The sequence below is a fragment of the Haliotis rufescens genome, unplaced genomic scaffold (genome assembly GCF_023055435.1).
Source record: "Haliotis rufescens isolate VD_foot unplaced genomic scaffold, xgHalRufe1.0.p SCAF_13, whole genome shotgun sequence".
In the NCBI taxonomy this organism is placed as follows: Eukaryota; Metazoa; Mollusca; class Gastropoda; order Lepetellida; family Haliotidae; genus Haliotis; species Haliotis rufescens.
This window is the reverse complement of record NW_025963813.1, coordinates 30,937,770-30,960,226: the sequence shown is the minus strand read 5'-3', so window position 1 is coordinate 30,960,226 and position 22,457 is coordinate 30,937,770. Positions and strand designations below refer to the sequence as shown.

The following is a 22,457-nucleotide window of genomic DNA, read 5'->3' as shown; positions in this document are numbered from 1 at the left end:
ACCAAAGATCGGATTTTTATTTATTATCAAGAAAGAAAGAATTACCCAACAATGTTTACACCATGGAGGCTACAGTGATATTTTCCCCTTTACCTTTGGGTTCTATCATGTAATAATTACACAATGAAATTTGCATTTCTTTATCTTTATTCGCTATAAAGGACATACAGTCTACGTTTTTTTAGTCCTTACCATTTGCAGTATCCTTTAGATGAAACGCTTATAACAAACTACGGTTATAACGAACAAAAAATATTGGTCCCTTTGAGTTCGTTATAACCGAATTTTTATGTAGTCCAATGTGCAGAAATTCAGTGTGTAAGTGAGTTTGGTTTAACTCTGCTTTTGACAGTATTCCAGTTATATCACGGCGTGTCAGATTAATGTTGGAGGAAAGCCCGAAGTGATGCAGGTCTCAGACATTTACCACTTCGGTGAAACCCACGAGCACGGGTATGGTACTGACAAACCCAGTACCGGGGCGAACCGGGATTCGAACCCACAATCATGGGTTCTGGCGTGCCCTAGGGACGCAACTCTGCACAGCGAATCGCGGCGCCTTAGACGACTGGGCCACCCGTGCCCCCTCAGAAATTCAGAAGGATTCATTTTTCAGGGTAGGTACGTTCATACCGATGGGTACGTCCGTACATTTTATGAACATGTCTTGATATAAAAGCTTCTCACACCAATTTTGAAATATTCATCCTATTACAAGGTATAAACATTACATTTCTCACGTAAGGTAAGCTGTGTATTTTATCTTAAAGCAGTTAAGTAGGGGCATGCCAATACATATCGTGATACTTATGAATGAAATACTTATATGTGTAAAAAGAAGTCGAATTTCACAACTTGTGGCCGATACATTTGTCTTGAGAGAATATGTTTCAATTGAACCTATGCTATACGTTGGAAGTGATGGATTACCTCTGTTACATGTGAGGTTCGTTGGCCCTATTTTTATACTTTTATCAACATGACGTGGCATTGACTGTCAATAACGTTGTCGCGAATGCAAAAGACTTCGTGAGTTAGGTCTATATATAACAGGAATGCAATGGTATAAAACGTGTAATCATCCCCAGCAATGTTCACTCGCTGCAGTTCACAACGTGTCGTTCACTCCATATTGACAGTTGTTCCAGTCATACATCAGACGAAAGACGTATATATTTATATGTCTTTGATCAGACAAGGCACAACGTGACTGTCCTCGCAGTAGGAAGGTACGTTTTAAGGTCCAATATAAGTACAGTGTCGACTGAATGAGTATGTCACATTAAGCAATATTCCAGCAACATCACGACGGGGGACACCAGAAATTGGCTTCACATATGTGTATCCATGTGTGGAATCGAACCCGGCCCTTCAGCGTGACGAGCGAACGCCGTTACCACGAGGCTACCCAAACGCTGGGTTGTAACGAGTTACAAGAATCAGACGGATAAATGTGGGTTCGATTCCTAGATTCGTCACGGTACTAATCATGTGGGATCAATGTACGATCATTTGATCACGACCAATGATACTTTCAGTTGTTATGCCTGACATACTGTTTGAATGTGAGTGAGTATTGTTTTACGCCGCCACTAGCAATATTCCAGCAATATCACGGCGGGAGACGCCAGCAATGGGCTTCACATATTGTGCCCATGTGGGAATCGAACCCGGGTCTTCAGCGTGACGAGCGGCAGCATAAACGTTACTTGCTAAGGTATGTACATAAACGTTACTTGCTGAGGTATGTACATAAACGTTACTTGCTGAGGTGTGTACATAAACTTTACTTGCTGAGGTGTGTACATAAACGTTACTTGCTGAGGTGTGTACATAAACGTTACTTGCTGAGGTATGTACATAAACGTTACTTGCTGAGGTATGTACATAAACGTTACTTGCTGAGGTGTGTACATAAACGTTACTTGCTGAGGTGTGTACATAAACGTTACTTGCTGAGGTGTGTACATAAACGTTACTTGCTGAGGTATGTACATAAACGTTACTTGCTGAGGTATGTACATAAACGTTACTTGCTGAGGTGTGTACATAAACGTTACTTGCTGAGGTGTGTACATAAACGTTACTTGCTGAGGTATGTACATAAACGTTACTTGCTAAGGTATGTACATAAACGTTACTTGCTGAGGTGTGTACATAAACTTTACTTGCTGAGGTGTGTACATAAACGTTACTTGCTGAGGTGTGTACATAAACGTTACTTGCTGAGGTATGTACATAAACGTTACTTCCTGAGGTATGTACATTAACGTTACTTGCTGAGGTGTGTACATAAACGTTACTTGCTGAGGTGTGTACATAAACGTTACTTGCTGAGGTATGTACATAAACGTTACTTGCTGAGGTATGTACATAAACGTTACTTGCTAAGGTATGTACATAAACGTTACTTGCTGAGGTGTGTACATAAACTTTACTTGCTGAGGTGTGTACATAAACGTTACTTGCTGAGGTGTGTACATAAACGTTACTTGCTGAGGTATGTACATAAACGTTACTTCCTGAGGTATGTACATTAACGTTACTTGCTGAGGTGTGTACATAAACGTTACTTGCTGAGGTGTGTACATAAACGTTACTTGCTGAGGTATGTACATAAACGTTACTTGCTGAGGTATGTACATTAACGTTACTTGCTGAGGTGTGTACATAAACGTTACTTGCTGAGGTGTGTACATAAACGTTACTTGCTGAAGTATGTACATTAACGTTACTTGCTGAGGTATGTACATAAACGTTACTTGCTGAGGTGTGTACATAAACGTTACTTGCTGAGGTATGTACATAAACGTTACTTGCTGAGGTATGTACATTAACGTTACTTGCTGAGGTGTGTACATAAACGTTACTTGCTGAGGTGTGTACATAAACGTTACTTGCTGAGGTATGTACATTAACGTTACTTGCTGAGGTATGTACATAAACGTTACTTGCTGAGGTGTGTACATAAACGTTACTTGCTGAGGTGTGTACATAAACGTTACTTGCTGAGGTATGTACCGAAACGTTACTTGCTGAGGTATGTACATAAACGTTACTTGCTGAGGTATGTACATAAACTTTACTTGCTGAGGTATGTACATAAACGTTACTTGCTAAGGTGTGAACATAAACGTTACTTGCTGAGGTATGTACATAAACGTTACTTGCTGAGGTATGTACATAAACTTTACTTGCTGAGGTATGTACATAAACGTTACTTGCTGAGGTATGTACATAAACGTTACTTGCTGAGGTATGTACATAAACGTTACTTGATTAATAATTATTATTATTATAATTATTATTATTATTGGAGAGTGTGTGAGTGAGTGAGTATGGTTTTATGCCGCTTTTAGCAATATTCCAGCAATATCACGGCGGGGGACACCAGTTATGGGCTTCACACATTGTACCCATGTCGGGAATCGAACCCGGGTCTTCGGCGTAACGAGCGAACGCTTTAACCACTAGGCTACCCGACCGCCCCTATTATTATTGATAGTAGCAGTAGCAGTAGTAGTAATGGTAATAGTAGCAGTAGCAGCAGCTGTAGTAGATGTTGTGGTAGTAGTGGTGGTGTTAGTGGTAGAAGTAGCATTATTAGTCGAAACACACAGCTGATCATGATCAGACGTGGGCATATCAATAGAAGCGTTAAGTTCAAACTGACGTGGATGTATTATAAACATGACGTGGGTATATTAACAAAAGCACGTGAATACAACCTGCTACAAAGATTACGATTGTGTAACACATTGTCTCAGACGTGGACCTATTAATAGAAACACATACGATCTGATTAAAGTATTTTACTATGACGTGGGTTTAATAATAGCACACTATCTCAGACGTGGACCTATTAATAGAAACACATACGATCTGATTAAAGTATTTTACCATGACGGGGGTTTAATGATAGCACACTATCTCAGACGTGGACCTATTAATAGTGTTACACCATATCAGATACCGGGATATATTTATAAAAGTACACACGATCTAATCGACGGGGGCGCGTTTTGGTAGGATGTGTGTATATTAATAAAAGTACGAAAACACAACCTGCTACAAAGATTATTATTGACAAACTAAATCACATTCAATTTCTCCCTGACTTTATCATCCGTTACCTAAACAGAATCCAAAATGAATGATTGTCCGGACTCTTCACATGATATGAGAGAGTATAGTTTTACGCCGCTTTTAGCAATATTCCAGCAATATCACGGCGGGGGACACCAGAAATGGGCTACACACATTGTACCCATGTCGGGAATCGAACCCGGGTCTTCGGCGTGACTAGGGAACGCTTTAACCACTGGGCTACCCGACCGCGCCCACATGATATGAGCTGACGGGAAGACACAGACACAAGTTATCTCTTACATTTATTGAAGACGCTGTCACGCCATGTATTGAAATGTGCTCCTCATCCATCCCTGTGTTCGTACACAGTAGCTTCACTGTATCTTTTGATTCTGTAGCAATGGTTTGCAGTTGATATCCATTAAAAAAATCAGACTGATTTGATCAGTTATTTAATTTTATTTGTTTTTTGTACTCTCAGAATATGTCTGAGACTATTAATTTGCACTTTCTGATCCTCCATCGTCACATTTTAAAAAAATGTGGATATCAATGTCATATGTCATCGATACAATTTTGTCACCAATAACAATATGTTGACAGTTGTGACCCACCAGGAGAAAATGGACCTTATAAGTGATAGGACACACCTGTGCTTTGACCTTATAAAAACTGTTGACGTCAGCGTACTTCAGTGAAGATCGCCATGTGCCATGTATCTCTGTAATAAATATCAGGTGAGGTGAAATTGGGTCCAAGATTATTGCACTTATATAGCGACGTGCATGCACGTGTGTGTATGTGTGTTTGTGTGTGGCTGCTTGTACTAGACCGGACTGATGCCGATTTATAGTGCTAGCTCACTGAGATAACATGCCGCAGTTTAACATGAATACCCCACTCACACACCGTATACTGACTCCGTGCCGACCAGTCCTTGCTTTAACCCTTAATGCCGAGCGCCAGACAGGGTAACAACAAATACCATCTTTTAACGTCTTTTGGTATGACGCGGTCGGGGATCGAACCCCGGACCTTCCGCTCTCTTGGCGGACGCTCTACCACTAGACCACGGAGGCGGTCTGTAGTTTGAAATAATAATGAACCCATAAGTTCACTTATCTCATGGCTAGTCACAGTTATAGGGGCATCAATAGAGTACGACATCATTTACCATGACAAAACAAATTCTTACTGGTCCCTTGTTTCAATCAATCTGAAAACCACACATGCCGGTAATGAGTACTATGAGGTAAAACCACGATGGATATTAGTAGGTACATGTTGTAGCACTAAGTGTTTTACAATAATGCGTTTCTACTTACAGAAGCAACGCTATATATTTTATAAAACAACAATTGAATGTTTCAGAAAGAGTCACTCACAACAATGTCATGGACACCACAAACGTCAATCTCAGCAACGACGTTACCGGCCAGAACGTCAGCATCGGTTCAACAGGGGCAGGTCCTTCTGGAGACAGGGCTGGAGAAAAAGGTAACGGAACGAATGACCTTGTGTGACGTAACAATTATTAAGACATCGGAACCTCCAACACTAATGTTATAATGATGTATAAATTAAAAAAACAAAACAATATCGCAAATTAAATTCCCCGAGTACAATTGATTTCTTTAGGCTTTTGATCGAATTACAGATATGCCCTGGTTATGATTTTTGGTTCGAGTGTTTCACTAAAGTGGTACAGAAATTACTTCTGTCATATTCACCCAATGAAAGCTGAATCGTCATAACCAAATTGTGATGTACTGTTCAAAGAGGTGTTAAAGCAAACTCACGGGACTTTGATCGGAATTTCAATCCCTGATTTACCCCAATTGACACATGATCCCTTGTTGGACTAAACCTGCCTCGCTTTAGCGTGATAGAACCAGAACACTCTACACTGCAGTATTAAACACTTCTCACGCACTGACTGCGTACTTGCTGTGGTAAATAGGTTCAAAACTCAAATTTCGAACATCAAGCGTGTCGTTGCAATCTCGCGTATACCCTTTTGCTTGAAGAAGGAATTCGAATATGAAGCTCTGATTCCCTTCATTTCAGGTCACAACCTCTCACCAGAGCAGCTACTGCAGCTTTTGGAGGAACACCAATGTTCCGATGGAACGATTCAAACCTTCTTTGAGAACAAAGTTGGGGGAAGACTTTTTTGGATGTGAATGATGCCCTCCTCGATGAACTGAAAATTAAAAGTTTGATAGAAAGGAAGAAGATTGAGATGCTTCAAGAAGGAAATAGCCAATACAGACTCATCTGAACAGCTTGTACATACAACACACATCTCTGATAACTATCTAGCCAGACTAGAGTTGTAATACCTGAAATAATTGAAAAATAATGCATTTCGTAATAAGGATTGGAGAGTGAATACAATTAATGGCAACCCCTTTGTAATTTGAGAAAGCTGAAAGTAACCAACATTAATGAACAGTGGGTTGTTTGGGGACAAGAAAAAGCTTGTTGTGACTTTAGCACGTTGCATTGTATTCAACTTCGTAGTATCCGACATTTACTGTGTCCGCATAGTGCTACATTAAGGTTAGCAAGTAAGATTATTTCTCATTCAGTGATAAAGTTTGAGTACAGTCTTTATCTGGTGTCAATGCGAGACAAACGATATTATCACATATAACATGTGATCCACATATTTGCATTTATCTTTGTGCGTCAGTGCTGTGGCTGTGGTTTCGCAGTCGCTTTGGTAATGGTGCACAAAGTGTAATACAAATATGTCAGCTTTACAAACAACTTGAAAACTGTTCAAAGAAACTCAAAAGAGGATTTTTGTTACGATCGTGGAGTAGTTTAATTGAATAGCATCAATGCAAAAAGCATCCTGTATCTTTACGTTTGTACAAACGGATCTTAAATTTGTCGAGACTGGAACTTTCGCATAGTGCTACATTAAGGTTTAAGTTAGCAAGAAAGATGATTAATTTCTCATTCAGTGATAAAGTTTGAGTACAGTCTGTATCTTGTGCTAATGCGAGACAAACGATATTATCACATATAACATGTGATCGCCTTATTTGCATTTATCTTTGTGCGTCAGTGCTGTGGCTGTGGTTTCGCAGTCGCTTTGGTAATGGTGCACAAAGTGTAATACAAATGTGTCAGCTTTACAAACAACTTGAAAACTGTTCACAGAAACTCAAAATACTTTTTTTTAGATACAAATTCATGCTTCTTAAATGTGTCGAAATTGGAACTTTGTGTTGAGAAAAGAGCAAATGTCGTTTAAATACACACATTTTACCGTGCAAATTAAATGCAAATATATGGTGCAGATGAGTCAGTAGGCACGAGAGACAACGTAAACACGCTTTGCTATAGTTCACGTCCAGTTCTCATCATTTATAAGTTTAAGGGTAAGATAACATACGACGTTAGAAATCACCGAAATAACATAAATGGATTAGTGCACTTAAAGAAAAACGTCGCCTTTACAAACTAAGGTTTGACTGTCTGAGACACACATTTCTCACATGATTGTAAATGTTCAAATAAATTCATGTGTGTATGTTGTTGAAGGTTAATGTTATATTCGTCATAGTTCTTTACAATGGTATCTTCGCATCGACTAACTCGTATCTGAACTCGTACTCGTGTACAAGTGTTTAGACAGGAGTATTGAGTAGTAGGGTATGTTCCAAATTATAAATATTTCGTGTGCAAACTAAGTGTAAATCTACCATTAGGCTGGTAAATGTCATATTTTCATTGTACCATTCTTGTTTTGCCTTGTAAAAACAAAATTTACAAGGAAGTACCAGTCGGGCTGTGGTGATCGTTATATATATACTGTATATATATATATATATATATATATATATATATGGTTAGATCTGACAAACAACTTCTTTCTATTACGTCTCATATCCTCCCCCATCCCCAATCCCCCTTCTTGAGTTTTCGAGTCAAGTTTTCAAAAATGAAACTGCTGAACACGGTTCAATGAGCACGTCTTAGTCAACACCTTGAAAACTGAGCTCACCGCCTGTTTCTTGTCTGAATGAACATGACTTATGACAAAAAGTTGACACAATAACGGGGCACAGTTCAAGGGGAATAGTGTTACACCATACACACGCGTTTGAATGAACCGTGATGCTCCTGTGTGGAGAACAGCTTCTTGTCATAGTCCATGACGACTTCATGAAACGGCTTCACGTGTAATTGCTTCAAAGTCATTCAAATGTTCTTTATAAAGTTAAGTTTGTTTTAACCTTGGACGATCAGATATAATCGGTCCGGCTGTAAATATATCCTGTTCAGTCAATAAAATCTTCCACAGAAGCCTTGTAGTGTTATTGTGGTTTCGAGTACCCTCTTTTATCACCTATTGTGAGGTTGTGGTAATAAAAGATCTTTTTGCTGAACAGTTATGCTATACTGGACATCTAAAGAAACTGTGCATATGAATTTATCTTACACACAGTCTCCTTTGGTGCCTGGTATATATCATTCCTGGTTACTGGTGACATGAGTCGGCCTTTAAATAACGGTCGTTGGTTAGTTGGTTTGTTGTTTAACGCCGCACTCAGCAATATTCCAGCTATATCACGGAGGTCTGTAAATAATCGAGCCTTAACCAGACAATCTAGTGATTGACATCATGAGCATCGATCCACGCAAGTTGGATCGATGACATGCATCAACCAAGTCAGCGAGCCTGACCACCCGATCCCGTTAGTCGCCTTTTAAGACAAGTATGGCTTGCTGAAGACTTTAAATAACGGACAAACAAGTGATTGATGTTCTGGATTCCTATTATAACCCTGAATATCCACAGGGTGAAGAAATCTGGGGGTTTTAAGCGTCTTTAAGGAATATTGTTGGGTACACACGTGTGGCTTTATTGCGGAAATATTGCCGATACGATGTTAAATGGTGACTCACTCGCTGACCCACTATAAAATTGTTCTCGGCGTGATGATCGATTGGTTTAACAACTATCTAGGCTACCGGACTACACAAAGTAATATCACGTTTCAGTGTGAAGACTAAGCACCGTCAAACAATATCGCTCAACAAACAACGGATTTCTAGTTTAGGTAGTTTAACCAAAAGATCTTACGCTTGCTATTAAATGTCATCGTGGACGGGAGGTCCAGTCGTCTTAGGTGTGCCAGAATCCTATCGTCATGGGTTCGACGCTGTTTTCATTAAAACAAGTGAAACACTTGACCTTCATCACTCAGAAAAGATTCATTTATAAAATCATTTCGTCCTTTTAGTAAATCTACAGATGGTTCTGAGGAACGTGGGCGAAAAATGTTCTATTTACAAAGAACGGCCCCAGGTTCAATATATTATTGCTGTATTTTGCTTATATGATACCAGAGAAGAAATCGTTCACCTCAAATCTATCATAAACATACTATTATATACGATATCTATTGCCAAACAATAAATCATAAACCTTGCGAAATGTGTCAAACATATTGATAACATACGAACACATATCAAGTTTGGTTTAAAATAACATATCAATAAATATACATATTAGCCTGTGTTTCTGATCACTTCGCATATTGATACTGTGCTATATTAAGACTGATGTAGTTAAAGACAGTCATCGAGTTATTCAAACAGACTGGAAGACCAAATATAACACGTGACCTATATACGTCACAATGGATTCCCTTTCTGACCCCGTCAGACGTACACCATCATCACTGACTGTATCTTGCTCAACAAACAGTATACTAGAGTTAACATTGTAGTAGTCTGTGCTATTGGTGCACAACGTTTACACCAAAGCTTCTTGAAATGACCACTCAATTGCTACTTTTATGCAAAGACTATTGCTTTATGGAAATAGTGGGCAGTAAATGTACGTGTATGAAATATTATTGCTTTTATTTGCGTATTACAAATGGCATGCTTTATATAATATGAATGAGAGTCGCAGACCTACCGTATAGATTGTGTCACTCTTCCTGAAGAAATGAGTGGAAACAATTATAAATGACTATTGTGTCCTATTCATTAATATGGTATAAGCGACAAAAACTTTTCCATAGTCAAAAAGGCAGAGTCCATTGTACGATTGTATCATGAGCACGTGTTTATGAATGGATATCAAATAGTGATAATACCAGTATCCTGGCACTCCTCACAAACACATGCAATTCAAGTCAATTATTCAACAGAACAAATGGTACAAGTGAAACGAGGGAATTGCTTTGGACACATCCTGACATGTACACCCAACATAATTCAATGTACTGACAATCCATGCTTACAGGTATCTCATCCTTCACTGAACTTGTTGGTCGGACATAGTGCGCAGACAATACAGTATATTGATGTATAATACCTGCATTCGAAATAAAACATTGTTCAAAATTTAAAGTTCACACATACTCAAAGTTGAACTTAGCGATAATAATATCTCAATGTATCACTCATATCACCATATGTTATCAGCATTGCGTAACAGCTATATTAAGATCTAGAATCAACGCTGCATCATCAACAATGCCTATCCAGAAAGTTCAGGTTTTTTCTTTTTGTTTGGTTTGTTGTTTAACGCCGTAGCAATATTACAGCCATATGACGGCGGTCTGTAAAAAATCGAATCTGGACCACACAATCCAGTGATTGACATCATGAGCATCAATCCATGCAATTGGGTTACGATGACCTGCACCAACCAAGTCAGCGAGCCTGACCACCAGATCCCGTTAGTCGCCTTTTACGACAAGCATAGTCACCTTTTACGGCAAGCATATGTTGCTAAAGACCTATTCTACCCCGGAATCTTCACGGGTCAGTGTTGTGATGTCTCACGGGTAGAGCATTCTAGTGATACACGCCAGGTATCAGAAATAAACGACCGGAGGATCTCTATTTCTTGGAGAGTGAGTAACCATTGTGTTTTCAGAGGCCAGTGGATTTGACTAACCTGCATTCAAGTTGTACAGGATGTGATATGAACGCTTGAATAACCACGACACGATACATTGAGTACCACGTGACTTAGCTGTAGTGAACATTGGCGTTAGTTTTCGAAGTAGCGTCCTGTTCTCCGGGAATATGACACATAGAGATATAAGGTGTCAGTTACCCAGAAGCTTGTGAATAACCGAGGACACAGCGCGACAGAAACAAGTATGTACTTTGTGCTCCGTATTTACATCAAAATGATAAGGGCTAAAAGTCGTTTTTGATAAAGTAGAGAAAGTGATTAATCAATATATGTAGCTGATCTAATTGTCGAATTTATCCTATTCTAACCATTTGTTTATTGTAGCTAGGTATTTATTCATCCACTTGATGCAGGCAAACACAAAATTGCCCTTGTTGTAGACATGAAAAGACGAGGGCTGACTTCAACTTTCCAATAGTCAACTTTTGCTTCATGTCGATCAATATTTTCCCTATTTTGACTTGAACAATATGTTCCCGTGTATTTCAGGTGAACTATTGACTTGCCTTTGCATGTGTTTGTTACGGGTAAAGCTGGTGGGGCAGGATACGCTCACCTTTTCGCGAACACCTAGTATCATCACTGTAAGGATTCATAAACACATGCTCATGATATAGTCGGAAATGTACAATCGACTCTGCTTTATGCAGAGTTTTCTGTTGGATATTGAAAGGGTTTGTCGCTTTATTTAATTAATTATGATTATTGTTAATTATTACCAGGGCTCACTACGCCTAGGTCAATAGGCTATACGGGTAGATCATATTTCTAAACGTAAACTATGAGTCGAATTCTACCGCCAGTTTCGCGATGAGTGCTTTATTATAGGTTGTCACACAACCCCGGTATAAGGCGAGTACACTTGAAGCTGAGTGAATGCAATAGAGCTGCGGTAGACTATATGTCGTCTTGGCCTAGTCAATTATGAGTATTGTTAAAACGTGTTGTGAAAATCCGGGGTCCCAAGATGACAGCTGTCTTACAATCCCTTTTTGATCTGTTTTCAGTATCACCATGGCAGACGGTTTCAATATAACAATGGTAGCAGGATCGGGGAAGGGTGACAAATTCACAATGGCCGGCGTTGTCGCTGGAGGAGTCAACAATGAATATGAAAGTATGACGTGTTTGTGCTCTGAACTGCATAGATACATAGATTAGTATCACACTGTTCTCATTAGTTATAGCGGTTACTGAAGGCGCATTGGCCTAAGGTGTCGCATTGTGTTGTGCAGAGTTGCATCCCTTTGGTGTGCAAAGATCCCTCAGGTCAACGGCAGAATGCCATACATTTATGTTCCCGTCAATTTTGATAGATTTTTGCTGAGCAGTGCGGTAGCATAGTGGTTAAAGTGTTCGCTCGCCACGCTGAAGGCCCGAGTTCGATTCCCCACATGAGTACAATGTGTGAAGCCAATTGCTGGTGTTTCTTGCCGTGATTTTGCTGGAATGTTGCTCAACGCGGCGTAAACCTCAACTCACTCACTCTTATGGGTTTTGACAACTTTACGACTTCCTACCTACGTAACTTTCGGCTTTCTTCTCGCAATAAGAGACACGTGAATTACAGTTAAAATGGTGGTAAATGTAACTTAAACACTTACTTAATTATGTAAATACAGATCATTCAAACAGAAGCGGCGCTGTTACGTCACTGTCCGTCCTGTCCCCTGAGGCGTTGAGACTACCACGATTCATTGAATTCATACTCGTTTACTGGCCATCCGCTGTAATGTGTTATCAAGAGCACATACAATCACCTGTGATGAGCTGGTAAAGTGACAAGTATGCTGTTTTGTCTTAACGTCTGGCCTCCAGCATGTAGAGGATATTAATATGAAACTGTTATTATCATGTTCCAATCAGGTCCACCGAAGTCAGAAGGACTCCAAACAGATCTGCCAAAGGCAACCATAAACATGACGGGCCCTGGGCAGGATGCCCAATATAAGGACATGAAGATGTTGGGTTTTGTGCAAGATGGGATGGATAACAAAGTCAGATCTCAAGGTACGACGATACGCATTTTCTTCATAATCTTCCCCTATATAGTAATTGGATGGCAGAAACCAGTGTTCGTGGCCATGGGTTCCAGTCCCAGAGTTGCTATGCTTATGTGACTAGGTTTATCAGCATACCTGTGCTCAGAGGTTTCACCACAGTGGTAATCGTCTAAGACTTGCATCACAGCGGGCCTTTTGCCACATGTATCAAGCTGTCACAACGTAATACAAGTGCAAATAATATTCAATACGGATACAAACCAAACTAACTCGATATTAATCACTCGCATATAATGTCTAAGCACACGTATTACGCGCGTTGTTTCTTATCATCTTTGTGGACAATGATTTGCTCTGTCCAATCTTGGTTTTGAGAATGATCAATGACCAACGTAAATGGGCATCCGTATTATCCATCGCAGAAACCCCCGGCAGCAATCAAGGTCATGTTCCTCGTTTTACAATGGACTCAATCCCGAGAGGTCAGTGTTTTATGTCCAACCATAGTACTACTAGTATGTTCTTCATGAATTATTGTCCTATGAAAGTAGTTGGCAATTGTTTTGATAATCGTTCAGTGAAAGTCGCAGGTTTATTTGATTTTTGCTTCATATTAAAAATGACTATCTAATGGTATATGTGTAACTATATATTACGTGTGAGAAAATATTTAATTTGAATTTTAAAGGTACATTTTGAGAATGAAAAGAAATAAATGCGAAGAATTGATCGATTCATTGAGCTACATCAAATGTAATTTGTAATGTTGCTTAACAGAATGATTAAAAACGAAGAATATTTGTTTCTCAATGTCTATTTTCAACTATTAACGCTGCTTCTGGTATCATACTATGTTGCAGGATGGTGTTATATATTCAACAATAAGACCTTTGACGGTGAACCAACAAAAACGCGAATAGGAACAAACAAGGACAGAGGTATGTGTCATTGTGATAGTTTGAATGTTTAGCCCCAGTTGACATTGGTTTGTCAACAACCTACCCGTGCTCGTGGATTTCACAAGCAGTAAATGCCTTGGACCTGCATCATTTCGGGCTTCCCTCGGCATGAAATATTTTACAAAGCGCCTTCAGCCCCACCGATTTACTCAAATTGACAACATGTGATTTAAATATTCTTATTTATGAATATTTATGTAATTTATGCAAACACATTAAATATCCCTGATTGATTCGCTGACATATCTCAGTTTTGATACCGATTCGATTGACACAACGCCAAAAATAGCCGTCCAAAGGCATTATTCCCATGACCGAGAGAATTTCTGTGCTAAGTTTGTGATACGAGAGATTTTGATAGTGACGTAACTTCCGAGGCGAAGCTGATTGGCGAATGTGTCGAGGGTATGTATTATCATAGAATCGAGATTATTGCAAAGTACGCTATACCGCAGGGTCAGTATGATTATGTGTGTGATGACTATTTTTTCATTAGATGATTTGACAAGAGTGTGGAAAGAGCTGAAATTTGAAGTGAAATCGTTCGACGACCCCAAGGCTGGCGTTATGGAAACGAAGATTCAAGAACTTTCCAAAATGGACCACAAGGCCCGTGACTGTGTCGTAGTGATCTTCCTCACCCATGGGCGAGATGGCGCGGTGCAGGGATCTGACAACGAGTGGCTGGAAGTCAGTACCATCACATCCTACTTCAAGGCGTCAGTGTGTCCGTCACTGGCCAACAAACCAAAGCTGTTCTTCTTTCAGTCATGTCGAGGCATAGAGATTCAAAAAGGTGGGTGTAAATATATAACGTCAACGCAAGAGAATAAACGGTATCGATGATCCACCGAAACAGATGCCTTTTTGCGTAAAAAGACAAATGTAACGGTACAAATATACATTGATTGATCAGTGATGACACCAGGTGTTTACGCAGGCCATGTCTTAATAAACAAACAACAGTTACAACAGTCAAAAGTGCCAGTGTTAAATTACTGATTCAAAATAATAAACATGAAAATGATAATAAGACGATGATATGTGCCATGTCATAGAACTGAAACAGGGGTCTCTCATTGCGTAGATTGTATGTCGGAAGAGAGGCGAAAAAATGTGCACACTGCACTATATAAGTGTATTCATAGCAGTGGCCATTCATAACAGTGCCATTCACAAGTGTGTGTGTGTGTGTGTGTGTGTGTGTGTGTGTGTGTGTGTGTGTGTGTGTGTGTGTGTGTATTTGTGTGTGTATTTGTGTGTGTGTTAGTTAATAAGACCTGATAAAGTATGTTTGACAAATAATAGGACAGGCGTAACGGATGTCTGCTTTTTGGATTCCAAAAACATGTCCTTCAAGATATACAATTTTTTAGTGTTTGTCTGTTGTTTAACGCCACACTCAGCAATATTGCAGCTATATGCCGGCGGTCTGTAAATAATCGAGTCTGGACCACACAATCCAGTGATTGACATCATGAGCATCGATCCATGCAATTGGGATACAATGACCTGCACCAACAAAGTCAGCGAGCCTGACCACCAGATCCCGTTAGTCGCCTTTTACGGCAAGCATGATTTATTTACTAAAGCACAATTTACATCATGACACCCACATGATGTTATTCAGGTTTTGGAAATGGGAGACGTGCATCTTGAGCACAAATTAACATACTCCATATGGTAAGTAAGTACTTGATGAATGCAAATAATCTGCCAAAGGAATGAGCGTTTTGTAGTCGCGCAATATTTGTTGAAAGAATGTCATATCTCAACATTTAGTATACCCAGCCATAATGTATCAATGTGTTGTACACCACCGTCACCAATAACGTTGAACAGATTACTTTTATGTGACTTTTTCTCGTGAAGAAATAAGTATCACCGTCATAAGATAGAACTCGATTTACATTAAATCAGACATTAAATCGGTATTTATCATTTAACTAAAGCATTTATTCATGACATAAGCTTATGACATAAAAACATGTATGTCATACCCCAATGACATAAGTATGCAAATTAGATATGCAAATTAGATAACCGGAAGTGGGACTTTTTTTGCCGGTGCACGTGAGTAGGTGTTTACAAACAACATGGATACCTTTGATGTTGGAGACATTATTTCAATTATTCTGCAAAAGTCTGTTCAAGTATTTTGTTTAAAATAATCCGAGGAACTTCTTTTCTCAGCGAAGGAATATGTCATAAAGGAGTTAAGAGGTTGTTTATTTTGGTTTACACGGCTATGGAAAACATGTATCACTACGCACGATCTATACGTAAGATTTCGACAAGTTGCTGATGTTAATGTTTAATGCAATTATTCCTTAATTGGGAAGCAATAATGTGAAAATGATAAATAGAATTCATCACTCGTGTTTTTTTAATATGGGAAATTTCAACCTCGTCCCGTTAATCGGTATTTGCCTCGCCAAAGGCTCGGCAAATACCGATTAACTAAGATTCGGTTGATATTTCCCATATTAAAAAACACTCGTGATGAATCCTCTATTTATGTACGTGTGTGGTGACTGACATGTATAGGTGTATGTAAAGTGTCTGTAAAGTAGTGAACATACAAATAAGCTAGGTATCATTCAGTTTTCGACATTCCATGTTTGCATTATTCCAGAATTGCCAACGTGTGTGTCTGTGTCTGTGTATTTGTGTGTGTGTGGGTGTTTGTGTGTCTGTGAGTGCGTGTATGTGTGCGTGTATGTATGTGTGAGTCTGTGTGTTTGTGTGCGTGTCTGTGTGTGTCTGTTAGTGTGTCGGTGTGTATCTGTGTGTCGATGTGTATGTGTGTTGTTTAACGCCGTGCTCAGCAATATTCCAGTTTTATAACGGCAGCCTGTAATCTAGTGTGAACCAGACCATACAGTGATTGATGTTAATTTTGAACATCGTGTCACGCCGTCGGGTACGATGACACGCTATGACGTCATCGAGCCTAAATTCCTGATCCATCTTACACGGGCAGAGGTTACTCCGAAATCCCCCCGAGTACACTATAACCATGCTTCATGGCTAGACACATAGAACCGTGGGCGCGTAATCAACTTCATGTGTTATATTTTAATAAATAGACAGAAAATGATTTCAATTGTATGGGCTTATTTAACCAGGTGTATGAACGGACACATAAGTCACACTTTATGTATATGCATACAAGAATAATCTCATATTTTGTTATGAAGAAAACATTCGACTCACTACATTTAGTTTAACGTATGCAATGTTATTACTGTTGGGGGGGGGGGCTGACAATAGTAACTTAACATTCTTCAAATTATATAGCGTTTGAATTGGAGCGTTAAGCAACTATGATGAATGCAACCGTATTCTCATTTGCTGTTCTAGCCGTTCCGGCTCAAGGTGATGACGGCGGCAGCGCTCCTGCTGGAACAGAAAAAAAAAATCCGGCTGACAAGATGGTGGCTCCAGAGGCAGATTTCTTCTTTGGTTTCGCAGCAGTGGCGGGGACGCAGGCTCTCAGACACCCCGAGACTGGTTCCTGGTTTATTCAGGCACTTGTCCAATCTCTGCAAGATTCTGCAAAGAGGTAATATGAAGGACGGGCATCACTTCAGATTTTCCACCCTCACCAAGCTGACACGCTGTGATGTAACTGAAATACTGTTCAAAGCGTCAATGAACCCAAGCCGATCTAAGTCATGTCAAGGCGTTGTAAGTTTTGCAACTGTAAGGCTGTGACCATCATATTTATGTTTAGAATTTTGTGATTGTGTCATTGACTTAATTTCGATAGATGATTATATTCACATTACTTTTCTTCTAGTGATGACCTGGAAAGTATAATGACGGTCGTTCGTGGTAAAGTGAACGACCATCAAGTTGAAACATTGAAAGGAGAGTTTCAAAGACAAACGGCTGAGGTGAGGACAACGCTGTCGAAGAAAGTGTACTTTTGATCGGGGTTATTCTATGATAAATTGGACAGGCTGTTATCATTCGTCGAACCAGTCCGATAAACTTGGTATCAAGTGCCGATAATTATAGATATGCAAACGAGGTCAGAAAGCAGGAAATAATACATAATGTTAAACACCATGCACAGACACAATCGGCTTATGTTTTACTACATTTTCCAATAGGTTCAGACAGTGATTGTGCGATGCATGGGTGATTCTGTAGACAACCATATTTGCAAATCATATGGTATGATAAATAGGGCGTTTCACTCAAGCTTTGTATTCATACGCGATTTCTAAAGTTATTTCATTGATACATTAATACTAATATATAATAAATAAAAATACCAAGACGAGGAGTGTATTTATTCTCCTTTTAAATCAATTTGAGCAATGAAATAGGTGTGATGAAATTAACGTTGTGTTGTAATAATTATTATGTTGACAATTGTATCCGACATTGGCTGTATCCGCATAGTGCTACATTAAGGATTAAGTTAAAAAAGGAAGATGATTTCTCATTCAGTGATAAAGTTTGTGTACAGTCTTTATCAGGTGTCAATGCGAGACAAACGAAATTGTCACATTTACAACATGTCATCCACTTATTTGCATTTATCTTTGTGCGTCATGGCTGTGGCTGTGGTTTCGCAGTCGCTTTGGTAATGGTGCACAAAGTGTAATACAAATATGACAGCTTTACAAACAACTTGAAAACTGTTCACAGAAACTCAAAAGAGGATTTTTGTTACGATCGTGGAGTAGTTTAATAGAATAGCATCAATGCAAAAAGCATCCTGTATCTTTACGTTTGTACAAACATATGCTTCAGATCTTAAATTTGTCAAGACTGGAACTTTCGCATAGTGCTACATTAAGGTTTAAGTTAGCAAGAAAGATGATTAATTTCTCATTCAGTGATACAGTTTGAGTACAGTCTTTATCTTTTGTTAATGCGAGACAAACGATATTATCATATTTAACATGTGATCCACATATTTGCATTTATCTTTGTGCGTCAGTGCTGTGGCTGTGGTTTCGCAGTCGCTTTGGTAATGGTGCACAAAGTGAAATACAGAAACTCAAAAGAGGTTTTTTCTTAAGATCGTGGAGTAGTTTAATAGAATAGCCTCAATGCAAAAGGCAACTTGTATCTTTAATTTTTCCAAATTCATGCTTCTTAAATGTGTCGAAACTGGAGCTTTGTGTTGAGAAAAGAGTAAATGTCGTTTCCTGAATATAAACATTTTACCGTGCAAATCAAATGCAAATATATGGTGCAGATGAGTCAGTAGGCACAAGAGACAACGTAAACAAGCTTTGCTATAGTTCAGGTCCAGTTCTCGTCATTTATAAGTTTAAGGGTAAGATAACATACGACGTTAGAAATCACCTATTAGAAGCATATTCTAACATAAATGGATTAGTGCACTTAAAGAAAACGTCGCCTTTACAAACTAAGGTTTGACTGTCTGAGACACACATTACTCACATGATTGTAAATGTTCAAATAAATTCATGTAAGTGTATGTTGTTGAAGGTTAATGTTATATTCGTCATAGTTCTTAACAATGGTATCTTCGCATCGACTAACTCTTATCTGTACTCGTACTCGTGTACAAGTGTTTAGACAGGAGTATTGAGTAGCGAAAATATTAACAATAAGGGTATGTTCCAAATTATAAATATTTCGTGTGGAAACTAAGTGTAAATCTACCCGTAGGCTGGTAAATGTCATATTTACATTGCACCACTCTTGTTTTGCCTTGTAAAAAAAGTAAGAAAAGGTATACGTTTATTCAGGTGGCGTCGGGCTGTGGTGATCATTATATATATAACAGGTACGGTTAGATCTGACAAACAACTTCTTTCTATTACGTCTCATATCCTCCCCCATCCCCAATCCCCCTTCTTGAGTTTTCGAGTCAAGTTTTCAAAAATGAAACTGCTGAACACGGTTCAATGAGCACGTCTTAGTCAACACCTTGAAAACTGAGCTCACCGCCTGTTTCTTGTCTGTATGAACATGACTTATGACAAAAAGTTAACACAATAACGGGGCATATTCAAGGGGAATAGTGTTACACCATACACACACGTTTGAATGAACCGTGATGCTCCTCTGTGGAGAACAACTTCTTGTCATAGTCCATGACGACTTCATGAAACGGCTTCACCTGTAAACAATTGCTTCAAAGTCATTCAAATGTTCTTTACTTAAGTTTTTTTAACCTTGGACGATCAGATATAATCGTCCCGGCTGTAAATATATCCTGTGCAGTCAATAAAATCTTCCACAGAAGCCTTGTAGTGTTATTGTGGTTTCGAGTTCCCCCTTTTATACCCATTGTGAGGTTGTGGTAATAAAATATATTTTCCCTGAACAGTTATGCTATACTGGACACCAAAAGAAACTGTGCATATGAAGTTATCTTACACACAGTCTCCTTTGGTGCCTAGTATATATCATTCCTGGTTACTGATGACATGAGTCGGCCTTTAAAAAACGGTCGTTGGTTGGTTGGTTGGTTGTTTAACGCAATATTCCAGCTATATGACGGCGGTCTGTAAATAATCGAGTCTGGACCAGACAGTCCAGTGATTGACATCATGAGCATCGATCCACGCAAGTGGGATCGGTGACATGCATCAACCAAGTCAGCGAGCCTGACCACCCGATCCCGTTAGTCGCCCTTTACGACAAGTATGGGTTGCTGAAGACTTTAAATAACGGACAAACAAGTGATTGATGTTCTGGATTCCTATTATAACCCTGAATATCCACAGGGTGAAGAAATCTGGAGGGTTTAAGCGTCTTTTATGGATATTGTTGGGTGCATACGTGTGGTTTTATCGCGGAAATATTGCCTATACGATCTTAAATGGAGACTCACTCACTGACCCAGTACAAATTTGTTCTCGGCGTAATGATCGATTGGCTTAACAACTATCTAGGCTACCGGACTACACAAAGTAATATCACGTTTCAGTGGTAAGACTGAGTACCGTCAAACAATATTGCTCAACAAACAACGGATTTCTAGTTTAGGTAGTTTACCCAAAAGATCATACGCTTGCTATTAAATGTCACTGTGGACGGGAGGTCCAGTCGTCTTAGGTGTGCCAGAATCCTATCGTCATGGGTTCGACGCTGTTTTCATTAAAACAAGTGAAACACTTGACCTTCATCACTCAGAAAAGATTCTACATTATAAAATCATTTCGTCCTTTTAGTAAATCTACAGGTGTTTCTGGGAAACGTGGGCGAAAAATGTTCTATTTACAGAGAGCGGCCCCATATAACAGGTTCAATATATTATTGTTGTATTTTGCTTATATGGTACCAGAGAAGAAATCTTTCACCTCAAATCTATCATAAATATACTATTATATACGATATTTATTGCCAAACAAAAAATCATAAACCTTGATAAAATGTGTTAAAAAATTAATATCATACGCATACATATCAAATTTGGTTTAAAATAACATATTAATAAATATACATATTAGCATGTGTTCCTGATCATTTCGCATATTGATACTGTGCTATATTCAGACTGATGTAGTTAAAGACAGTCATCGAGTTATTCAAACAGACTTGAAGACCAAATATAACACGTGACCTATATACGTCACAATGGATTCCCTTTCTGCCCCCGTCAGACGTACACCATCTTCATTGACTGTATCTCGCTCAACAAACAGTATACTAGAGTTAACATTGTGGTAATCTGTGTTATTGCTGCACAATGCGGACACCAAGGCTTCGTGCAGTGACCACTCAATGACTACCTTTAGAGAAAAAGTGGTCAGTAAATATACGGGAATGAAATATTATTGCTTTTATTTGCGTATTGTAATTGTGAAATGGCATGCTTTATAAGATGAGTGTAAGTCGCATACATTAGTGTAGATTGTGACACTAGGAAATGAATAGAACTAACCCCATGCGTTTAATACTTACATATCACAGTGAGCTATTTCTGAATAAAACAAATCCTGACATGGACACATAATTACATGGGCTGACGCACACCATATGCTTGCATGTACAGATGTCGGCCTGCATCAACGGCTGCAACAATCTCATTATATCAGTTTCTTTGAAATTGTTGGTCGTAAAAAACCGGTATCAACCTGTTTCGTCTATTTTTTTTTAAAGGTAAATAGTAGCAGATAAGTGACTGCAGGTTTGAAAAGTAGGCATGTTGAGCAACCCATATTACTGTTAACAGGGGTGCACAAAAATAAAACAAAAAGCCATTTATATTTTATTGCATCATTTATGTATCTATATCAGCTCTAAAGCGTGCGCAAAAATAGGTTGTCAACAAATATCATGCAGCACGTATCATCACAGACACTTGATGGTTCACGACAAGCAAAATGTCATGCACACTCTCCAAGAAGATGTACAGCTCCACCGGTATAGTTCACAAGATATATGTCATTGTTCAAAACTTTCACACCGTAGTAGACTGTCTTAATGTGCCAACCTTCAAAGTTGTTG

The 22,457-nt window shown here is 39.0% G+C and overlaps 1 protein-coding gene and 1 long non-coding RNA gene across 2 annotated transcripts; both read left to right on the top strand.

Moving 5' to 3' along the window:
- The first annotated feature begins 1,071 nt into the window (after positions 1–1,071).
- On the top strand, positions 1,072–8,409 carry LOC124152863. Its single transcript, XR_006863566.2, has 3 exons — positions 1,072–1,229; positions 5,461–5,586; positions 6,157–8,409. It is a non-coding gene; the product is annotated as an uncharacterized LOC124152863 (long non-coding RNA).
- A 2,666-nt stretch (positions 8,410–11,075) lies between these two features.
- On the top strand, positions 11,076–20,246 carry LOC124152865 (caspase-8-like). Its single transcript, XM_046525917.2, has 8 exons — positions 11,076–11,229; positions 12,055–12,164; positions 12,914–13,057; positions 13,473–13,532; positions 13,911–13,988; positions 14,506–14,805; positions 17,373–17,574; positions 17,812–20,246. The coding sequence occupies exons 2-8, from the start codon at positions 12,062–12,064 to the stop codon at positions 17,942–17,944; spliced, it is 1,020 nt and encodes a 339-aa protein (XP_046381873.2). The 5' UTR covers positions 11,076–11,229; positions 12,055–12,061; the 3' UTR covers positions 17,945–20,246.
- Positions 20,247–22,457: the final 2,211 nt, after the last annotated feature.

Excerpts from the sequence above, each read along its gene's own strand:
- LOC124152865 (XM_046525917.2), top strand. The coding sequence starts at position 12,062 with ATGGCAGACGGTTTCAATATAACAATGGTAGCAGGATCGGGGAAGGGT. Across the intron at positions 13,989-14,505 it reads AGGAACAAACAAGGACAGAG|ATGATTTGACAAGAGTGTGG; the intron begins GTATGTGTCATT and ends TTTTTTCATTAG. Across the intron at positions 14,806-17,372 it reads AGGCATAGAGATTCAAAAAG|CCGTTCCGGCTCAAGGTGAT; the intron begins GTGGGTGTAAAT and ends TTGCTGTTCTAG.